The following is a 23624-nucleotide window of genomic DNA, read 5'->3' as shown; positions in this document are numbered from 1 at the left end:
CACATGTTAAATGCCTAAGAAATGCTTGTGGAATAAATGAAGAATGTGGTCTACAGGAGAATGTCCATCCCTCACAGGTGATGAGAGTGCCTTTCTCCCTCCCCTTCTCCTACCCTCCTGGAACCCCCTCTCCCCAATGACTTGGATGAGCTCATGGCTGGATCAACTCCCAGAGCAGCCAAGTCAGCTGGCTCCATGGTGGCCAGGCCCGTGGCCATGTGTTTGGGGTGGCAGAGACTTCCGTAGCCCCCCCCTCTACCCCTAATAAGAGCTGGGCCTGGGAAACTCTCTCTCCCTCCTGCCAGGGTCAGCAGATGGAGGGCTGGCAACGTCTGCTCAGTTTGGTTCAGTTCCATGAACATGTCCTGAATACCTTGAGTCACTGGGCTGTGAAGCTGTGGGAGGCCCCAGGCCTCCTGGGGTAGGAGGAAGACTGCACATGTCTCTTTATATGATGGGGATGCTGGGGAAAAGTTTAGGGTGATAGCTCCTAACATGACTTTGTTCCCGACATAGCCATCTCAAATTGCAAAAAAGGTGTCCACCTTCTTTGTGCAGTGCACATCCTGAACAACGATTCCCAGTGGCCCTGCTTGTAGGCTATCCTAGAAATGTGAGCTATGTCACTGAAAGCAATGTTACCTCCTCTGTGCCTATGTGAGGTGGACCTGACTCCCAGGGAGTCCATGACTGCCCAAAGGGGGCATCTGGCACCAGGTTTTGCCCGTAATTCAGCATCACTGACCATGAATAAAAACATGACTTGTTCCCACTCCCCACCCCCCAAATTCTTTTCTGACCTCCTTTCCTCTGCTCTTTTCTCTTTTCTACTCTCTTTTCTGCTTTTTCAGTTCCTAACTATGTGGCAAGGTCACTCAATCTCTCTGGGCCTCAGTTTCCCCATCTGTGAAATGGGGACAACAGCAACTCCCTATCTGTTATGCTTGCTAATGTCTGGCATAAAATTACTTTTTGTGGTTATTATCATTTTTATTTTTATCATTATCTGCTCAGCTGGGGCTCAAATTAAAGTGGCAGAATGTATGAGTCAAGAACTTGGTTTCTGGAACTTGCCAGGTCTGGATGAGAATTCCTACTTCTATAAAACGAGAGCTCTAGGTCCAGGGCCTGGCTCATGCCGAGTGACTGACAAAAGCTCCCTTTATTGAGCACTTACTGTGTACCAAGAACTGTGCTGAGCCCTTGTCATGCATAACGTGATGCTATAAATAGCAGCTGCTATTATCATGCCAGCTCGGGCCAGTGATGTTGCCTTCCTGAGCCTCACTTTCCTTTTCTGCAAAAGGGTGGTAACAGCAATGCCTGGCACCAGGCGTATAACAGAATTCTTTAGTGTTACCACTCGGTGGTGAGGTCCGGCCAGCTTCCAAGCTCACAGAGACGTATGTCAAGCCTCAGGACCCCGTGTAGGTTATTCTCCATCTGTCCTGTCCTTTCAGCTCGAGAGTAGTGACAGCGCCCGCATGCCTGAGGTCTGCACCAGTCCTTAGAGGTCCCTTGAGGCCACCCCACTGCTTATCCACAGGTACTGGGTGGAGTCCGCAATCTGTTTCCTGCTACCCTGTTACCTCACCCCCTCCCACCTCCTCTGCTGTAGATTCCACTTGATTAAGGACAGTGTGTTTTGAGTGGGGAGGAGGTGCCTTCTTTCTGGCATGGTGCAACCAGGGCAAAAGCTCTGACCGTCCCTGTCCCTGCATGCCTGGCACAGTCCTGATCTGCCGTGAGTAGGTGGTAACTTTGCCAGAGAAACATTCTCCCACCAACTGCACCTTGGTGAGCTCCTGGGCGTTGGCCAAATTATCCACCGCGATGGCCAAGAACACGTTCAAGAGGGTGTCTAAAGACGCCAGAGTCAGGGAAAACATTGCCACTTGGTCCCTGGGTAGCTGGGTCTCCTGATCCCCTCCCTTGCACCCTCCATCCACTCTGCCCTGGGCCCAGGTGCGTCCCCACGTCCGCCCATGGAGGATACAGTTCCCAAAGAGTGTCAGCACGATGAAGTAAATGGAGAACACCATGCCGCCTTGCACGCCGCCCTGAGATTTGATGCCGTCGTACATGACCTCGTTCCAGTCCTCGCCTGTCAGGATCTGAAAGGGAGAGAGAAACACACAGCCAACCCCCCTCTCAGCCACGCGCCCCTCGGAGATGCAGCTGTAGGGCCCAAGCCTGCTTGTCCCTGCAGTGAGGGGCTCTCAGCCCACCTTCGAGGGAAAGGCGACCCTGGGGGAGTCACGAACCTCTCTGTAATTGTCTTCCCTCATGGGATAAGGTGATCTGCGAAGGACTGAGTTGTGACCCCTAAATTCTTATGTTGGAGCTCTTAGCCCTCGTGATGGTGTTCGGAGATGGGAGGTAATTGGGGTTAAATGAAGTCATGAGGGTGGGGCCCTCATGATGGGATTAGTGCCTTTCTAAGAAGAGACACCAAAGAGTTTGGGGCCCTCTCTCTTTCTGTCTCTGTCTCTCTCTTTCTCCCATGTGAGGACACAGGGGGAAGGTGGCTGCCTGCAAGTGAGGATGAGAGTCCTCAACAGGAACCACCCCTATGGGCACCCTGACCATGACTTTAAGCCTCCAGAACCATCAGAAATACATTTCTATTGTTTAAGTAACATCTTCATTGGTCCTTCTGGGCAGCTGTGCCTGGGGCAAGGTGAGTGCTGGTGACCAGAGAGGGCTGTAGGCAGAAGGACACAGGTGTTGACAAACAGAAATTGGGCGGATGCTTATGGGAAAGTCTGAGGGGACATGCGTGTGGTGTCCACATGCTCATTAAAAAAAAAAAAAAAAAAGTCCCACTTCCCTCCTTTGTAATATTTCCACGAGGATCAAGTACATGGGAAAAAACTCCAGAAATGCTAATCTGTTAATGCAGGGTTTCTCTGCCTGAGCACTGCTGACATTTGGGGCCAGAGCATTCTTAGGGTGGGCTGTCCTGTGCACTCTGGGGTGTTGGGCAGCAGCCCTGGCCTCCACCCACTAGATGCCAGTAGCATCCAGCCTTGTAGTTGTGACAACCCAAAATGTCCTCCAACACTTCCAGGTGGTTTTGGGGCACGGAATTGCTGTTGGGCCAGAACCCCTGTGCTGAGGATCTGTGGGTGGTGAGTACAACTATAATCAATCAATGTGAGGGCTCAGAACTTTGCTTCATGGACGATCTCTTTCCAACTCCTATCTCAGGCTCTCATTTAGAAACTATCCCCCTGGAGGAAAGGGGTGGGGAGTGAAGTCCCATTTTCCATACATTCTCTGTACCCCAAAGAGACAGAACCCATTGGAAAGGCTGCGGAGGTCCCAGCTAGGTCAGTCCTAATCCTTAGCTCGTATTCACATGGGTGCAGAAGTTGGCTTGGGGAGACTACCCAGAGTCAATCTCTTTGTTCTGGAATATGGGATTGCAGGTGTCTTCCAATCTGGGGGAGGATGGGTATAGGGGCCATGTCTTTTATTTTCTGTGTTCTGATGCTTTGATATGGAGTCAGGGCTACCTAATTCCCAGAGATAGTGAACAACTTGCCCAAGAACACGCTTTTCAAATGCAAACCAATCAATCCAGGGCCCACACCTCAACCATTTCCTTTCTCAGGCTCTTCCACTCAAGGCCAACACTGTCTGCCCGAATCGCCCCAGGGCCAGGCAGGTACCGGATCACTGAGGACAGCTCCCACGCCCCAGTGCCCACTGAAATGATTCAAACCAGCCAATCCTAAACCTGCTCACCCTGCTTCCCCCATTCCTTCCTGTGCACCCCCAACAAAGGCTGCAGCTCATGATTCCCATCCCTCTGCCTCCTGACTCTGGGGCTTTCCCGTGTGGTCCTGCGTGGCATGGGGCTGGGTGAAGGTCGTACCTGAAACACTGTCATTATTGCTGCTGGAAAGGTGTCAAAGTTGGTAGGAGGAGTCCCTTCATCGAAATTAAACCTGTGGGAGAACACAGACATTTCTCATTGGCCCCGCCCCAAGTGTCCTGAGGGCGTGGCTCAGCATCTTGTCTCCAGGGCAACATCTCCAGCATCTCTCTGTCCCCCAGAAGGACACCTGAGTGGTACCCAGAGTCCTCTCTGACTGGGCGAGAGAACGGGGCGTCCAGGCCACGAGGAGGGCAGTGTGCACAAGGGAGTATCTGCCTCCAGGAGTACTAAGTGTGGCACGTGGGGGCTGATGTGTGCATGGGGGCGTCCCTGGGCCAGACCCCAGGGAAGCAGCGATTGGACATGCTGCTGAGTACTTACTGGCCGCCGAAGAGCTGCATTCCCAAAAGTGCGAAGACGACGATAAACAGGAAAAGGAGGAACAACAGGCTGATGATGGATTTCATGGAGTTGAGGAGAGAGACGACCAGGTTCCTGAGAGACGCCCAGTACCTGCCAACAGAGGCCGGAGGTGGGGTGAGGGGTCAGGCGGGCCCGGGCGGCAGTCGCTGAGCCCGCATGCCCTCCTCCTAGGTGCCCCTCCCCTCATCTCCAAAGACTTACTTTGTGACTTTGAAAATACGCAATAACCTGAGGGCTCGTAACACGCTGATTCCAAAGGATGTGCCGGGTTTTATGACAGCCCAGATGACCTCAAAGATGCTCCCAATGATAACCTAGAACAGAGGATCTGCTCTTGTGTCCAAGGTCCTGGCAAACATGCTCTCAAGCTGAGCCTTGCAGGAACCCAACCCAACTCCCACCCTCAAATGCGAGCAGGGTGACAGTCTCAGACCCCTCTCATCCCTTCTCTGTTTCTATTTATTAAGAGCTCAGGAGAGTCAAGAATTCCTGAAACATATAAAGACAATGTGGGTGCCCATGCAGCTACCCCCTACATCAAGAAATAGGACATGTTAGCAGCCCAGAAGCCTCTGGCCATCCCCTAGACACAAGCACCATCCTGAATTTTCTAAGAACCATTTCCTTGATTTGAAAAAAAAAAAGAGGTGAAATTCACATAACATAAAATTAACCATTTTAAGTGCACAATTCAGTGGCATTTAATACCTTTGCAATGTTGTGCAACCACCACCTCTATCTAGTTCCAGAACACTTCCATCATCCCAAAAGGAAGTTCCATCCCCATGAATAGTCACTCTCCGCGCCCCCCCCACCCCCCAACTCCCAGTCTCTTTCAACCAGTGATCTGTTCTCTGTCTCTATGGATTTGCCTGTTCCGGATATTTCATATAAATGAAATTATGCAATACGTGACCTTTCGTGTCTGGCTTCTTCTGCTTATCATAAGGTTTTTGAGTTCTGCCTTTTTAAAGTATTGCAGTATCATCCTTAGACAATACAGATTAGTTTAGTTCACCTGAACTTTGATGAGCGAGCAGAATCACGCGCATGATACGGACTGCTTTTGCAGTGTCTGCTTCCTTTAGTGTAATATTGTGTGGCCTACGGGTGTAGCTGCGGTGTCTGCCTTTCATGGCTGCAGAGAATTCCATTATGGGGCTACACCACCACTTACTTACCCATTCTACTGCAAAGGGATATTTGGGTCATTTGGTTTGGAACTATTATAAGCAAGGCTACTCAAGACATTCTTGTATGTGTCTCCTGGGCAGCTGTATGAATTTCTCTAGGGTGAAACCCTAGCAGTGGCATTGCCAGGTCACCCCCACTTTCCAAAGAGGGTCCACACATTTGCTTTCCCACCGGCAGTGGCTGACAGTTCTGAGAGACTGTATACAATGTTTGCTATGGTCCTCTCATTCCTATTTGCATTCAGCTGAGTCTCTCATACCCAGGGATGACCCTACCTCTCCCTTTTCTATGTCCCCAGGTATCATGCTTGGCAAGAAGTGGAGAAATCAATTCCTTAGAAACCAGGGCACTTACCCCACAGTCAAAGCAGTTGAAGGAAGAGTGGAAGTAAGGCCGTGTCCCAAGCCCGTACATTTTTATAAACATTTCGGACATAAAGAGTCCTAAGAAAATGAATTCTGCATAGTCTAGAAAGTGGGGGGAAAAACAGAGAGAAAGTTAGTTTTGTTGGGAGGCGGGCTACCGGGTGGCTCTGAGTTTTCTGTTAATACCAATCCTGTCCCTTGCCTGGCCTAGCAAAAAGGGAGAGAGAGGTTGGTCTTTGGTAGCTTTGGCCAAGGATTATGCAAGGCTTCCTTTCCATGGGCCTCAGTTTCCCCTCTGTTAACGGGGAGGAGCGACAATTGTCCACTACCCTCCAATCAACCAAAGCCAGGCCAATCTTAAAAAGAGTGAGAAAAAGTTCAGCGGATATCCATCTTTCAGGGGTTGCCCTGGTTTGATGAAAAGGGTTGGATGTTGCAAGGACCTAGGTTTTGTGCTGCATGGTAGGTTCCTGAAAACTGACTCCATTTTAAAAACTAACGAATGAATAAACATGGGAATGAGCGAACTGGCTAACTAACCACTGACTACCTGGCTAAATAACAATAACAATGACCCTCTGATGTCAGTGTGTCATAATCTAAGAATTATGATGAATCCACTTTTATATGCCTGAGAGCCAAAGAGAAAATAGAAATAGAAATCGTAATGGTGTCCTGTTTGTAAGCCCTGGGTATCAGCACCACAAGGAACTGATATAAGGCACAGCTTTTCTCTCAACTTGGAAAACCTATCTGATGTCCCCTGAAACTCTTCCTGTCTTTCTGATGTCTGTCTATAAGTCCAGAGCAAGACAAAGCCTCTTGTTCTTTGGGGAGAAGGCACGTGCAAATGCCTCTGGGAGAGATAACACATGAGCGTTTATTTGCACAGGCAAAGAAATGGCTAACATCAGGTCTTTTTCTGAGAGGGCTTCTTGGTGGGGCAGGAAGATGAAGAGTCAGGAAGGACACGGGTACTCATCTAATGGATGGAAAGAAGAGGTAACGAGGGCTTCCGAAGAAAAGAAAGTATACAGAAAGGGGAGAGAGGACTCATACTTCCAAGAATTTTACTTTGGGTCACATAAATGATTCTGTTTGCAGGTCAAGGGCATGTGTTATATCATTCTTTTAAGAGGTGGTTTGAACCATCAAGGTCTTTCCTGCTCATTCCTATTAAAACATTCCCTTAGTTTTAGGACTTTAGGGAGCTCCTAGTGTCTGAGGGGAAACTCTAGGGTCTCCAGGACCTCCAGAACCAAAATGTCAGGGAGGGAAATCTGTCCATAACATCTGGTGCATTCAAAGAACCACCAGCAGCAACTCTGGGAGGATTTAAAGAGTTTCCAAGATGCATGTTCTCCAGTTACCATGGAAACATGATAGCTGGAGATGCACAAGACCTGAGAGAATTGTTTGTGGCATTGGTGGGCCTGAAATTTCAGAGCCATGGAATTCAATTTCCACCAAGTACAGAAGAAGCATTTGAAACTCAGAGAAACTACTATACTTCACTGATTCTAAGACATGTCTTTTTGTTCACATGCTGACATCTCTGAAATTGGGGTGTATTTTAAAACCATGTCCTAGTTTAGACAGCAGCATTGTTTAATTTGTTAGTGGTGCATAAAATAAGAGTGCTTTATAATTGAAGATGCCTTCAATCAATATGGTAATGGCTGTGCAAGGTCACAGGGCAAGTTAAAGGCAGGCATTGAGAACCCAGGTCACCCGGAATGGCCGGGGCAGGGATCTGCCATGAGACACAGCGTGGAGTCTGGGTTTAAATCTCAATTTCATCACGTACTACCTGTGCGATCCTGGGCAAGTTACTTAACCTCTCTGTGTCTCAGTTTTCTCAACTGGAGATAATTAAAGCACCTTTACAGACACAGAGGTCCAGGGCAGAAAGTCCCAACCCTCTGTTCCTGAACCAGGACAGACAGAGTAAGGTGATTAGTGGGGAGAATATGGGAGATTAAAAATAGACTATCAGAGGAGGTTAAGATGAGACGAGTCCTCATTTGTAAGAGACTCCAGGGGGACCAAATGCAATTACTAAGGTTGGAACTAGGTCAGGGCTCTCGGAAGGAGAGCTGGTCCCTGGGGGGTGTCCGGGAGAGATCAGCCAATGTGACCGGGAACAATGAGGGTTACAAGGAGACCTGGACCAGGTAACCTGGACCAGGCTCTCAGGCCTTTCTAGGCTGAAGACTCAACTGTCTCTAGTGGCTGTCTGGGTCAATTCTGAACCACATCAGAAGGGCACAGAATCCATACACCTAAGTCAGACAAGCCAGTAGATTCAGGAGGAGGGTAGCCAGCAGGCAAAATGGTGTGGAAAAATGGTCCACAACCAGTGCCAGGGCATCCACTTGCCCTCCTCCCTGCCCAGCCACTACTCTTGATGATTCCTCAGAGCTCTTTACTTTTTAAGTCCTGGTCAAATGTCTCCCTACAGTTCACTGCTTCTCCTCACCCCCACCTGGTCATCAATTTTGATACCATCTCATGCTAATTCCTGGAAAATGGGAATAAGCCCAGAAGGGCAAAGCCATGGGGGTCCTGGTACCCACGGAGGAAGTAGGACGCTTTTACAGTTGTTGGAGGAGATCCACTAGGAATGGACCCCAGACACAGGAAGTCAAACAGAGCGGGAGAGGAAAGGGGAAAGAAGCAGAAGGTTTGAAAGAAAAGGTGAGAAGCAGAGAGTCAGAAATGAACAGAGAAAATGGGGCCACTTTTTGTCCCTAAGGCACCCCCATCTCTCAACCACATTAATATTTAACATTCCCAGACACTCACCTAGAAATGACACGTATGTTTCTGTCTCTATCTGTCTTACAGTCTCTGCTTCTCTCTGTCTCTTCCAGTATCTCCTTCACCAGCACCCCTATATCTCTCTTAGAGAGAGACCACAGATGTGGCCTAAATTCTAGCTTCCAGATCTCAGGCCCAAATAAGTTGGGCCCCAGCATTGTGGCAGCAGCAACATCAGCCCCGATCCCAGGTGTAGACACGGCCAAAGGAAAGGGCAGATTCAACAGGGACCAAAGAAGGAACACATATTGCCAGAGAGAGAGAACTGGCAAAAGGGTGTGAGGAAGGGGCGAGGGCGCTGGTGGGGCAGGCTGGTGGTACTCACAGAGGAAGTCGGAGAGCCACTCGGGCTGGTTGTAGTGAACAATAGCAACACACAGCGTGTTGAGAGCTACCAGACTGAGCACAGTCCAGTAGAAGGCCTGAGTTTTGACCATACGGCGGATGTAGAAACGCACCCTCCTCTCCTTTTTGTGGAAAAAAGTCGAGTTCTCCAGCTTGGCACTTTTAATGCTGGCTCGGGCAAAGGGAGACCCTGCCAGGGAAAAGATGGAGAATGTCAGGGTATTCCTGTGAAGGAAATTAACCAACGCGTGGCCCAGGCACGGATTGTGGCCAGGGGATCCATTAGCCTCTCCAGCAAGCCTTCTGGCCCAAGGGAACTGCCATGACCCAAGGGCTTAGCTTTCCAGAGATGGAACTTATGAGAAAGAAATGTCCCTGAAAATAATGGTATTGGAAATAACCAATTAGACCTCAGGGTGTCAGTAGGGAGGCTGACGGCTCTGGTTGCCAGAACCATTTTTTGTGTCTTCCCCTCCTCACCCCGTCTGATGACTGTGGGGGTCATGCCATGGGGCAGGATGAAGCAGGAATCTCTGCTCAGGACCCCAGGTGCGGGGGTAGAAAGCAGAGCTGCATGGAGCAAACTTGGAAAGCTTCCAGGAGGAGGTGTGGATAGGACCCTAGTTTTCCATGGATACTTTACTTTAGAAATGATCACTGAGGAATGAACCAGCTGTGCCGTCTGCCTGCACATGCTTTTACTCTTAAGCATTTATGAAGCACCTACTGTATGTCCAACTCCGTTCCAGGTGCTCAGGATACTCTAGTTAACAGAGTATCCTGGGACTGATGCTCTAGTTGGGGAGATAGACAGCAAACATATCCCAGTAAGTAAGTTATTAGTGTGATGGAAGGTGAAAAGTACTTTGGAAAAAATGAAAAGTAGAGCAGAATCAGAGGGAGGAGCCCTAGGAGGGGCTACGGGGTAGGCTGCAGTATTAAATCCAGTGGTCAAGGTGAAGGCACTGACTTAAGTCACCTTAGAATCTTAGAGTGAACAGTAAGTGCAAAGGTCCCGAGGCAGGAATACACTTGACATATTTGGGAAATAGCATAAGGAGACCAGTATGGCTGCAGTGGAGTGGTTGAGGAGGAGAGAGGGAGGAGGTGAGGACAGGTAGGTGACAAGGCAGGTCGTGAAGGGCCTTGTGGGCTGAGGGAGGACTTCGGCTTTTGCTCTGAGTGAGGTGGGAGCCATGGAGAGTTCTGAGTGGAGGAGCGATGTGCCATGATTCAGGTGCTCACAGGCGCCCTCTGGCTGCTGTGGGAGGAACAGGCCACAGAGGGCCTGGGGCAGGAGCTGTGGGACCAGGGAAAAAGCTACAGCACTGGTTCAGGCAAATGTGGATGGGGGCTAGACTCTGGTAGCTGAGAAGCGTGAAGAGTAGGCAGATTTGGGATGTATTACTTAAGGTAGATTTCAACATTTGCTGATGGATTGAGGGTGGGTGTGAGAAGGAAGAGCCCAGGTTTTTGGGTTGAGCATTGGAGGGATAGGCAAAAACGGTGCGGGGTCCACAACCAGTGTCAGGGCATCCACTTGCCCTCTCACCCCTTTGAGAGGTTGGGGGAGCCAGGGAGGTGCCACTGTGGAAGCAGGACAAGGTCTCTGCATGATCCCAGCACCTGGCACAGTTTTCCACCCAGCCTCAGTGCATAAATACCAACACTGGGTCAGGTCTCTGAAGTGGCAGTTGCTGGTGAGCACCAATAAAATGTGCTTGAGGAGCTGCAGCTCCACCTTCATCTCAGACACCATCAGGCCTCCCCTCCCTGTTAAGCTCAGTCACCCCAGAGGTCCAGATCCTTGAGACTCATCATTACCCGGAGTCCTGCACCCACCTTCAGGCCTTTCCTTTGTACTGGCTGTTCAGTCTGCTTGGGCCTCTGTCCTCCAGTCACCTGTACAGCTAAACCCCTCACCTCTCCGAATCTCGCCTCTGAGTGAGGCTTATGCTGACCACTCTGTTTTAAATCGCACATGCATGCCTCTGCCTCCGCACTCCTCCTGCCCCCTCTTACCCTGCGCTACCTACCCACCTTGTTTTACTCTTTCTCCACAGCACTTAACATCTTCTAACATACGACGTCGTTCATTTGGGTATTACTTTTGAGATTTCTTGTCTCTTGTTTTGAGAGCTGCCATCCACTGAGAGGGGCAGGTTTGGGGAGAGGGTCAGAGCTCAGTTTTGGACATTGATTTTTATCTTCTAAAATACCTCTTGTTGAAAACCTTCAATTGCATTCATTTGTTTATAGTTCTTCATTGGTTCACTCATTCTTTCATTTGTTCACTAGTTGGTTCAGTCTTTAGTGTGCTCATTTGTTCATTCATTCACTCATTTATTTATTCATCCATCTATCCATCAACTCCTTTATTCGTACATTTGCTCTTTCACGTGTCCATCCATCCAGCACGGTCATCTACCCCACCTCATCAGCCAGGCATGGGACACAGCAAATACCTTGCAGGATGCCATGTCCTTTTAGCAAAATTCTAAACAGAAGTCACGAGTTGGAATCCCAGGGGCCATACTGGTTCATCCTGGCGTTGTAAAACTTACAATTATTGGTCCCCATTTAAAAAACGTGGAGATTTTCCATAAAAGTATGAATTTCAGCTTCTCATGAATGAAAGTAATAGCTTACCTTTATCGGACACTTAGTAGACACCAGGCAGAGTGAGGGGCAGATTTTACATGATAAACTGGTTGCTCCTCTTTGCAACTATGGGAAGTAGGAGCCAGTTAACCCCATTTTATAGTTAAGGAAACAAAGGCTGAGAGGGGTCCGGTGACTGTTAAGAAGCATCGAGTGTTCAGAGCAGGTGTTCTCAGCCGCCCCACTATACTCCTTCCTGGAACATATGGCCATAGGGAGAGGCCACATTCCCACCTGGCAGCAGTTGGCTAAGCCGGGTGGCTGGATCCTTCCCTCCTGTCCATCACCTGCCTGACCCCATAGGCCTGGAGAACCCCAGGGAAGCTCCACATGGCCCTCTGCAGTTGGGGTATTTCTGGTCCCTGCAGATCCCAAAGCTGTGCTCACACCTGCAGGCATCCACAGGGCATGGCAAAGAGGAATGAGATTCTTGAAGGTCTCAGGGGTCAGGGAGGGATGCTCCATGGGTGGGGGGGAGAGACAGACAGAGAGAGAGAGAGAGAGAGAGATCTCACAGTGGGCGGAAGTCCCCGGACCCCCACTCCTGCTGGAGCCACACTGAAAACCTGGCTCCATCACCAACCAGTTAGTGACCTTGGACAAGTCAACTTGCATCTCGGGACTCTAGTGCCTCTATCTGTAAATCAGGCACAACGGCACTTCCCATCTCACAGGGCTATTGGGAGGAATCAATGGGTTAATACACCTTAGCATGATGCTGGCATATTATTGGGCATAAAATCTCCTATTTAACCCCAAGAAATCAAGACCCAGTCCACATGCCAATGCGTTCCTGGTTACTGGGCCTGGAGACACATCCCACAATACGCATACTGCTCATCAGAAAGGGAGAGGGAAGTGAATATTAATTGAACACCTACTATGTGTCAGGCCCCTATTCTAGCTGCATACTGCTACCTGTTTATTGCATTTCATATTCACTTTCACCCATGCTCCCTTTCTCTGTACCTTCCTGTCTCTAATTTTTCTCTGTGGTCTGGAATTGCAATTTTAGGCAATTCTTAGATTTAAAAGAATAATTTTAATAAGATATTTTATGAAACCCAATATATCCAAAATATTATCATTTCAACATGGAATCAATATAAAAATACATTAAAGAGATTTTACACTCTTTTTTTGGGAGTGCTAAGTTTTCCAAATCTGGTATGTTATGAAGCACATCTAAGTTCAGACCAGCCACATTCAAGGAGTCAAGAGCTAGAAGAGACCAGTACCAGTCTGGAAGGTTCTGTGGTGAGGACAGCAGTATGTTACCAACAAGGATTAATCTGGGTATTTTGGGCTATTTAGATGCCCTTAAGATTTGCTGTACATTGAAATAGGTGCTGCCCAAGTTGTGGGTTGAACTGTGTCCCTCAAAGAGATGTACTGAAGTCCTAACCTGTGAACATGACCTTATTTGGAAATAGGGTCTTTGCAGACGTCATCAAGTTAAGCTGAGGTCTGACTTGATTAGAGTGGGCCCTAAGTCCAATGACTAGAGTCTTTGTAAGAGGAGAAGAGACACAGAGACACACAGGAGACCAGGGGACAGAGGCAGAGATAGGAGGGACACACGTACAAATCAGAGATTGCCAAGGATTGTTGATGCCAGAAGCTAAGAGAAAAGCATGGAACAGGTTCTCCCCTGTAGCCTTCAGAGCCAGCAGAACCCCACTGACACCTTGATTTCAGTTTGGATTTCCTGACTCCAGAACTGTGCAAAAAGAACTTTCTGTTGTTTTAAGCTGCCCAGTTTAGGGTACTTTGTGCCGGCAGCCCCCGGAAACAAATACAGCCCACATCGAACTTGTATCATTAAAATCATCTAAATGGAATCTGATTGTTCCTAAAGAAATGGTGTGATGGCAGCTTCCATTCATGGCTCAACTTTTCCTATAAATGACTCAAGTTCCATATTCCAGGGATAAGTTATGAGACCACTTTACAATGTATTTATCAACGGATTCGACATTGTGTTACAATCACTGATTATGTAAGGCTGTATTTACTATGGTACAAAGGAGGGCAAACACCACACAGTTCCTGCCTTACTTTGAAACACATCATTATCATCATCTTTTACAGAAATAAACAAAGGTGTTTCCCTCTCAGAACCCTGGAATTCTAGAAGTCTCTTTCTGGGTGCATTTTTGAACTACCAAAGGAATTGAATTTTGGTGGGTTTGCCTGTAGCAAACTTGGTCCCAGGATATCAAGCCATTAGCCTGTGTTTTGTATTTGTTTAGAAAGCTGTAAGTTACCTGCTTTCTTAACAGAGGTGCCATAGGACACCGTCAGCTCTTAACAGTCTGTTAGCTTCTTACTTCAGTTTCTCATCGTCCTTTTATCACACTTTTATCAAATGCCTGGAACCCGGGTTCTCCAAGTAGCAAGTCTTCTTATGTCAGCCACACATTTAAGAGCAGGGTCTCCCACAGACAAACCCTCTGTGAATCTCTCTCATGGCCCCTGGATCGCGCCCCCTGTTATGAGCTGAATTGTGTGCCACCAAATCCATATGTTAACTTTGCAACCCCCAGAACATCAGAATGTGATGTATTTGGAGACAAAGCCTTTAAGAGAGGTAATTCAATTAAAATGAGGTCATTAGGTTGGGCTCTAATTCAACATGACTGGTGTCCTTATAAGAGATTGGGAAATAGACACAGAGAGGGAAGACCATGTGAAGAAATGGGGAGAAGACGGATATCTGTAAGCTACGGAGGGAGGCCTCAGAAGAAACCACCTCTGCTGATACCTTGATCTCAAACTCCCAGCCTCCAAAATCGTGAGAAAATAAATATCTCGTGTTTAAACCACCCAGTGTGTGCTATTTTATTATGATAGCCCTAGAGAACTAATACACTCTCCCCATTCCATGTGAAGACCCGTTTGAAAATGCCTCCTTCATGAAGCGTTCTTTGCTTTTCCACCAAACTCTTCCCTGCCATGAAATATATTCAGCCATGAAATTCCTCATATTAATAATCAGTCTCTGTTGCTTTTAAGTACTGTAACTTTAAATTTATCAAATGACTTTTCTGATTTCAAAAATAACATATGTCACTAATTTGTACAATTCAGAAAAGAATCACATAAAACATGAAAATCCCTTACAATCCTCTAGTTCCCAAATCTTTAAGAACCGCTTACACATGTAGACAAAAAGAGGTGTCCTGTAATAAATCTAACCGAGGCAAAGCTCACAGGGTGATCTGATTGTAAATTCCTAACTGGGCAGGTCATGGAAGGTAGTCACGTCCTAGACCTATAACTGCTTTAGCGAAAGGATTATCTTTGCCTTAAACAAGCCCTGCCCATTGTTTTTGTGCTTCTAGGTTAACACACCTTTGAAATACCTGTTTTTCAGACCTCTCAAGGCATAACCACCCTGAAGGGAACACATAATCTTGTTAACATCCTGTAATCCAATCCCTGCCTTGCTTTCTTCTACCTTCAATAATCTTCCTCATGTTCCCTCCTTAATCTCAAAAGCAGAAAAGAAACTGCAGACTGCTAATCTCCGGAGCCATTTGAGATCTTGCTTTCTGGCAATGTCATCAGTTTGGCTCAAATAAACTTGTATCAAAATTCTCTACAGGTTTGGATGTTACTTATGCTGACACATTCCTTAATATTGTTTTAAAAATGGGATCATAATTTTACATAATGTTGAACAATTGGCTTTTTTCACTGGAAAATATATTTCAAACATCTTTCCATGCCAGCAGCAACCTCATTCTTTTTCCTGGCTGCAAAGTATTGCCCTGTATGTAAATACTATCATTTCTGTAACCATTTTCCCATATTTGGGCATGTGCGTTGTTTCTGGTTTTCACTTTTTTGAACCCCAGAAACAATGCTGTTGAGAAAAGGCTGCATGTAGATCTTTTATACATGTGAAGAAATGCTCGGAAGTGGACGTGCTAGGTCAAAGAATATAAACACCAAGAATTAAATAATGCCAAACCATACACGAGAAACACTGCCAATTAATACTCCTGCCAACAGTATATGACAATATCCATTTCCCACGTCTTTGCTGACATTGGGTAGTATCACTTTTTCATCTTTCCTCTAATGATTGATGAAAACTAATATCTCCCTGTTAATTAAGAGCAGCTATCCAATCTTATTCATGGTGGAGATCCTGACTTGGGTATCCCCATTTGTTTCAGTGTCTGGCATTTAATAAATGTGGTAAGAACAAAAGCTACCTGCCTGTCAAAATAGAACAAAAAACACTGTAAAAAGTGAAAGCCACCTAATTGGGAAAACATGTAGGGCAGACACAACTGCTCAAAAGCACTGAGCACTGATAATCCTTGAACTTGCTGGAAGGAGAGGAACAGATGTACCCACAAGTGGAAAGAGGACTAGTTTATCATTACAAGGAAAAGAGTGTTTTGGCTAGAAATTAAAAATGCAAATGAAAACAAGCTTGAAGGTATCATTACAAACCAACTTCACTAGGAAAGGAAAGGAAACGGGTAATACGCAAGGGCTGGGGTGAGGAATCTGTGAATTTACGCATGCTCGGCAGGTTTATAAATGGGTTCAGTGTTTTTCAAACTCAGAAGGGCTCTGTGAATAATGAGTTGAAAAGCTGTTAATATCTTTGATCCTGTAATTATCTCTAAGGAAACAGGCCCAAAGGGTGGGGGGAATAATTGTACATAAATGTTCACAGCAGTGTTCCTTGTAAGAGCAAACACAGGAAACAGCTCAAATACCACATAATAGAGCCACAGCTAAGCAAGACTAGAGTAGCCACCCTTATGGAGTACGGGATTGCAATGGAAATTATGTCAAAACACAACAGGAAGGCCATAAACTAGGGATGAATGAAAAAAGCTGAGTATGCAATAGTTGGTGCCTGTGGATTAGAAACACGTGCATATACATTAAATGTTCCTTCTTCCCTCGCCCCACCTCCTTTGCTCTTTCTTCTTCCCTCCCTCCTTCTCCTAGCCCTTCTTTCTGTCTTCTTCAGCCACACAGTTCCCCCATCAGCCTACATGCCTTCTCCCTTATGAGTCTCGTGTTATCTCCTCTGCCTGGATGCTGTCCCACCACTGCTTTCATCCTTGGAACTTAAAAAACCCATGTCAAAAAAATAAGATATTCTCCTTCGAGAAGGTCAAAAGCAACACAGCCTCAACCGGGATGAGCAAGAAAAGGGTAAGTGTCCCCTCCCACTTCAAACTCTGCCCTTTGCGATGACCAACAGCAATAGTCTGCCTACAGCCGTCTGCATGCTTTTCTCGGCTGGCACTGCCACGGTGAACTCTGACCAAGCCTTTCGTTCTCAGCTTCCATGTCATCTTCTCTGGGAAGCCGTCCCTGACCACACACACATTCCCAGAGCAGGCCAGGCCTGCTCTAGGCATCTCCTCTGCAGTGCCATTAGCACCACAGGGATATTTGTGTCATTATCTGGGTAGTATCTATTTCTTGTGCTGACTGGCAAGCTCCACGTGGGTAGGCATGTGATCTCTGCCTTGTTCACAACTGGACACCTAATAAGAGCAGCCCCTCAATGAGTCCTTAATGCCTTCAGGAATCATATTATTATTCAAGAATAATGAATGAATAACGTCAGGCAACACTCTTGGGAGTTTATTCTTTGCCACAGACTGTTCTAAGCTTACTGTGAATTACTGAATTTCATTCTTGCAACAATATTAGAAGACAGGCACTGTTGTTACTCCCATCATCATGTCACCTGCCCAGGACACACAGGTGCGAAGGGGCAGAGTTGAGACGTAAATCTAGGCAACCGGGTACCCAAGCCTTTAGCTCCCACCTGTCGGACATCTGGGCTAAACAGGGGGGCTCACCCACAGAGGCGATATCGGCCAGCTGATCCTCAGCTTCCTCGGGGTTTAGCAGGTCTGTCTTGCTCTTCTTTATGGTGGCTCTCCGCAGAGCTCCAACAATGGAAACATGGCAAGAGAAAAAGACGTGACCCTTTTTGTGACAGCAATGATACTGACCAGTGCATCCTCGGGGCCAGGTACTCTGTCAGGGACATTCTATGTGTCATTGGATTTAACCCTTGTGGCAATCCAGTCTGGTGGGAAGTAACAAACAGTATGCCCATTTTACTCATAGAGATGTGCAGATTGGGGCTCAGGGAGGTCACATGACTTTGCCCAAGGGATGAAGATGAGAATCGATTCCTGTGCAATTGAACTCTGGGATCTCAGCCACCGCTTCTCCTCTGGGAGCCCTGGGACTGGATATAGAGTGACTGCTATGAAGACAGTCCATAGCTTGATGAAGCTTGATGAGGTAGGTACTATCATTATCTTCAATTAACAGCTGAGGAAACTGAGGCACAGGAAGGTGAGGTACATTGTTAAGAGGTGGTGGAGCTGGGACGTGAATCAAAATCTGGTTTTAGAGCTTGTAACCATTATGCAATGTCCCATCCTGGGCACATGGGTAAGGCAGAAAGGGCAGGCCTGACTTTAGCAGACTTGCGAGGCAGGCTGGTACTGTGGACGTCCTCCCTCAGTATTTAGTTTCCACTCGCCCAACAGCTCTCCAGGGGACAATAAGTTGAGGCATCCACTTCTAATAAAGTGACTTAGACACCACCATGTATAATTTCTTCCCTTCCCCGCAGATAGTAAAATCCAGTTTGTAACCTATGGGGATGAAGTCCCAGCTCCTTTATTTCCTTCTCATCCCTGCTATTTTCAGTAAAAACTCATTGTTCCATCTAGACACATTTCTGACACATAAGACAACTGTCCTTTACTGTAACCTGGATTCTTGGTGAAATTATTAATTTTTTTAATTTAGCAAATACAAAGGGTGCCAACCCTGAACCAGGCACTGCTCTAGGTATTCTATTTACAAGAATTAATGTAACCCTCATAAACACCCCAGTGATGTCCATATTATTATGGTCATGCCCATTTTGCAGACGAGAAAAATGGAGGCACAAAGCAGAAGTCGGGCACATGGCTAAGGCAGAAAGGGCGGGCCAGAAGATGCAAACTCTGTGCTGAGGTCCTGAAATCCCTTGAGGAAGCAGACTCCTTCCATCCCCATGTCCTCCTGAGCCTGACGCGGTCTTGTGTTTGTTCTTCGCATCATCTGGGCCCTGAACATTCACCCCCTGAAAGCCCCTTCGGACCAAGGGGCCTAGGTCCCCGTCTCCCCTGGGACCCCCCCCAGAGCCAGGTTCAGAACAGTTACCATCAAAAGGATGCCTCTGCTCCCCGTCGGTTTCATCCTCGGCAAGGATGACCTCTTCTAAGGAGGAAGAAGACAGAGTTAAGCTCCAGGGTCTGGAGGACTCTGCTAGGGATGGGTTTCCTTGGGCCAGAAGGAGAAGCATCCAGCTGCCCACCTCCACTCTACCCTTGCTGATGGCGACAGCTCAATCAGCCAGAAATGTGCTGCTCAGTTATTTCTGACTCCCAGCCCCACTTCAGCAACAGTAACAATAGCCAAATTATCCCCCCTTCCCTCAAAACAAAAACCAACATCCTCACTATATAGCCTATAAGGTTGTGCCTGACCCAGGCCCCATCACCTAGCTGCCTTCCTCTTCTCCCACTCTCTCAGCTCCAGCCACACTGGATTCCTGCTGTGCCTGTACTCCTACCTCAGGGCCTTTATACTTGCTGTTCCCACTGCCTGGAATGCCCTTCCCCTAGACACCCACGTGCTTCTCTCACATCTCTGCTCAGATGTCACATCTTCAGAGACCTTCTCTGATGGATCAGTTGGTCTCCTCTGACCATTTTCTGACTCCTACCCTGGTTTATTTTTTAAATTTTTGTCTTGCTTTATTTTTCTTCTCAGCATTCGGAAGCACCCAACATTTTATGTTATTTGTTTATTTTCTGTTTCTCTCACTAGAATATCAGAGCCCTGTGGGAAGGGATTTGGTCTGTTTGTTCGCTGTTATATCCTCAGTGCCTAGAACAGTGACTGGCATACAGTGGGTGCCGCCTAAGCGTTTGTTGAATGACTGAACAAATAAATATGTGTGCACTGTGGGTCAGGCACTGCTCTTCCTAAGTGATTTAGCTTCGATTATCTCACTGAATTCCCAAATGGCCTGATGAGGTAGGTACTATCATTATCTTCAATTAACAGCGGAGGAAACTGAGGCACAGGAAGGTAAGGTACATTGTTAGGAGGTGGTGGAGCTGGGACGTGAATCAAAATCTGGTTTTACAGCTTGTAACCATTATGCAATGTCCCATCCTGAGCACATGGTTAAGGCAGAAAGGGCAGGCCTGAAGATGCAAATTCTGTGCTGAAGTCCTGAAATCCCTTGAGGAAGCCATTCCCCATGTCTTCCTGAGCCTGACCGGGTCTTGTGTTTGTATCTCGGCTTTATCCCAGAAGTTTTACTATCATACTCTGAATTCTTATTGCTAAAAATCGGGACTACAAATTCAACCTTCTTTCTCCTCCCATCATGACCCTGCCTTCCTTTGTTTCCAATCCGCATGCGTGACTCTGTGTGCTCTGTGGCCTGGGATGTCGATTTCTGGGCCCCAAAATGAAAGGTCCTCACCTGCTTTTGAGATCCACTCCATGTACCCATTGAGCTCTCGTTCAATCTGTTGCTGTCGCCTCAGCTTCAGAAAAGCCCGCCGGTTCTCCACCCGCTCCCTTTCTTTGGCAAACTCCCTGCAGAAGCACGAAAAAGTGAGGCCTGGCTGTTTAATAAATGGTAGGGAGTGTGTGTGTGTGCGCGCGCATGCATGTGTATTTGAGGGTTCAGAAGTTCTTGGAAGGCAGAGAATTTCAACAAGTGGAATCAGGTCTTCTGGGAGAAAATCAATATTCTAGGAGTGGGTATCTCTGCCAACTTCCACATTTCCCAATAATTGCAACCAACTAGAGAAAAAAGCAAAACTATAGACCATGCCATACCAAGCACTACTGGCTACATACTCCATTCTCATTCTTTGTGCTTCTGGCTACAGAATATTTCAGTCCTGTTTTAAGTTAACCTAATGAGACATAAGCTGAAGGTTTCTGCAACAGCCTCACTTCCCTCATATCGGCCCCACCCCTTCCTGCTTCCCTCTTTCCTCTTCCTGTTTGGAGTGTGGGATGACCATCTTGTGAGTGTAAGGCAACCATCTTGAAACAATGAGGCAACCATAAGATTGAAAATCTTGGGCCGGCCTGGTGGCTCAGGATGTTGGAGCTCCATGCTCCTAACTCTGAAGGCTGCTGGTTCGATTCCCACGTGGGCCAGTGGGCTCTCAACCACAAGGTTGCCAGTTCAAGTCCTCGAGTCCCACAAGGGATGGTGGGCAGCGCCCCCTGCAACTAAGATTGAACACGGCACCTTGAGCTGAGCTGCCGCTGAGCTCCTGGATGGCTCAGTTGGTTGGAGCGCGTCCTCTCAACCACAAGGTTGCCGGTTTGACTCCCGCAAGGGATGGTGGGCTAAGCCCCCTGAAACTAGCAACGGCAACTGGACCTGGAGCTGAGCTGCGCCCTCCACAACTAAGACTGAAAGGACAACAACTTGACTTGAAAAAAGTCTTGAAAGTACACACTGTTCCCCAATAAAGTCCTGTTCCCCTTCCCCAATAAAATCTTTAAAAAAAAAAAAAATCTCTGATAAAGACGTTAGGTTCGAAATTTAGAAGGAACTGGGGTCTCTGATGGCACCATGGAGCCACCATACCAATCCCCAGATTTCTTGTTGGTAATATTATGAAACTCGTTTATGTTAAGCCAAAAAAGATCAATCCTGGGGATTAGTTACAATGTGTGTCATGAAAATCCACGTTTGACTGTAGGCTATAATGGTATATTTGGAAAACAGGGGAGGGGGAAAACCCAACCTATTGTTTTTTTTAAAATATAAATTATAGAAAGCAAAGCTCTATAGCATTTTTCCCTGTGATGGGTTGTGGGTGTGAAAAATTTGAGAAAATCTTCTGAATGAGAGGTCTGAATTGGAAAGAAGCTCTTCTTTCCCTGGGTAGAGGTAGCTCAAAGCCAGGGGCACAGTGTGGTGAGTCTAGGCTAGGCTGGATTTCAGCCTCCACAAGTCCCTTCACTGGGTTCCCCCAGCAGTGCACAACCTACACCACTGCACATCACTTGCTAAAAAGCAAGGAAAGAGGCCTGTTTTCTGCCTGGAGAACCAAAACAAAGCTTCGATGGCTTCTTCCTGGGAAGAAAATGACAAGGGAGAGTGGGATGGGTGAGTAGCAAAGACTTACCCTGACAGCACACCCAGCACGAGGTTCAGCATAAAAAAGGAGCCGATGATGATGAGGGGGATGAAGTACAACCAGTTCCAAGTGTTCCCTGAGGCATCGTTGCTCTGTGGGAAGCAAGGAGGGAAGGCAGGTGAGCACTGAGTGGGGTCTCAGGTCTGACCCAAAAGGTGAGGGTAGGAGGAGTCCTGGTTCTCCTGGGGCTCTGTTTTTCAAATGTCCTTGACCTGTGAAGTCCTGGAGCTCTGGCAGCCCAGAGAGGGAAATGGAGCACAACATTGACCAGTGAGGGAAACCCAAAAGTACCATTAGAAGGACAATACCCTCTCCTAACCATGTAGTCCTCACAGGACCTAGGACCAGCATGACACTCAGGAGAACATCCCAGACCTTACACCAGGAGGAGAAGGAAAAAACAAAGCCTACTGAAATGAAGAAAAATGACCCTGGTTCCCCCCTTCTCCTCAAAACACTCACACTCTTCCCTTAGAACAGGTATATGATGGCAGGATCTGATGGCTAGTTTAAATCACCGAGCCAGATGGCAGGGCTGTAAGCCTTTCCCTCAAGTGATCCCTCCTTTATTTTCTGCTGCCTCAATGTCAACCGCCAAAAATTCCCAGAAGCGCCCAGATCAATTTTCAAAGGGAAAGAAGTCCACAAAATAGAACATTCTACTGTGATAAGGGGAAGAGAACACTGTGGCAAGAAGGAAATAAGAGGGGAAGAAAATCAAAGATAGATAGATAGCCCAGAACTTACAGAGTATTTACTGGATGCTAGCATATTATTTATATAAGCTCATTTAATCATTTAATGCTTTTGATACTACTATGTTATCATAATGCCCATTTTACAATTTGAGGAAACTGAGGCCCAGAAAGACAAAATTGTCAGCCAAAGGTTACGGAGCTAGACAGTGGGAAATGGGGGATTTGAACCAGGGGACCAGGCCCCAGAACCCATGGACTTAACCTCTGTCCCGGGGAAGCCTCAGCTTCAGCAGCCAGAGGAAGCGGAGCCTTTTCTAGTGGGTCTCCAGCTCTGCAGCGTCTGCAGAATGAGGGTCTCCCAGGCGGGGCTTTAAAAGCTCAACTTGAAAGGCACATTTAGTGCTTCTGTTGCCCAGCAGAAAGGCGAACATGAGAAAGACTGACATTGCTAGGTGTTGGTGAGTCTGTGGAGGAACCGGAACCCTCACGTGCTGCTGATGGGAGGGTAACATGGTGTGTGAGTTACCTGTGGCATCTAACAAAGAACCACAAACTGAGTGGCTTGAAACAACAGAAATTTATTTTCTCAGAGTTCTGGAAGCTCAAGGTGTTGGCAGGGTTGGTTCCTTCCGGGGTCTGTGAGGGAGAATTTGTGCAAAGCCTCTCCTCTGCGATCTGAGGGTTTGCTGACAATCTTTTGTGTCCCTTGGTTGGTAGATGCATCATTCTGCTCTCCGCCTTCATTTTCACATGATATTCTCCCTGTGTGTATGTCTATGTCAACATTTCCCCTTTTTATAAGGACACCACTCATATTAGATTAGGGCCCACCCTACCCTAACAACCGCTTCTTAATGCAACTAATTACTTGTGCAATCACCCCCATTTCCAAACAAGGTCACATTCTGATGTATTGGGGGTTAGGGCTTGAACACATGAATTTCTTTTGGGGGAACACAATTCAACCCATAATTCATGGTAGAACCACTCTGAAAAA

At 47.3% G+C, this 23624-nt stretch overlaps 1 protein-coding gene across 2 annotated transcripts in view; it reads right to left on the bottom strand.

The window, feature by feature from the left end:
• Window positions 1-23624, bottom strand: part of CACNA1A (calcium voltage-gated channel subunit alpha1 A) — a 208120-nt gene that overhangs the window by 75232 nt on the left and 109264 nt on the right. For both annotated transcript variants that reach the window (XM_081075591.1, XM_081075590.1), the window contains 11 exons: window positions 21918-22021; window positions 20243-20358; window positions 18907-18963; window positions 17538-17627; window positions 9011-9220; window positions 5855-5967; window positions 4508-4620; window positions 4265-4396; window positions 3881-3953; window positions 1997-2114; window positions 1794-1861 (listed from right to left, as the gene is read on the bottom strand). In XM_081075591.1, the coding sequence (XP_080931717.1) occupies window positions 1794-1861; window positions 1997-2114; window positions 3881-3953; window positions 4265-4396; window positions 4508-4620; window positions 5855-5967; window positions 9011-9220; window positions 17538-17627; window positions 18907-18963; window positions 20243-20358; window positions 21918-22021 (1194 nt within the window). The remainder of the gene's footprint in view (window positions 1-1793; window positions 1862-1996; window positions 2115-3880; window positions 3954-4264; window positions 4397-4507; window positions 4621-5854; window positions 5968-9010; window positions 9221-17537; window positions 17628-18906; window positions 18964-20242; window positions 20359-21917; window positions 22022-23624) is intronic.

Source organism: Rhinolophus hipposideros (genome assembly GCF_964194185.1).
Source record: "Rhinolophus hipposideros genome assembly, chromosome: 16".
Taxonomy (NCBI): domain Eukaryota; kingdom Metazoa; phylum Chordata; class Mammalia; order Chiroptera; family Rhinolophidae; genus Rhinolophus; species Rhinolophus hipposideros.
This window is presented reverse-complemented; position numbering and strand designations above follow the sequence as displayed.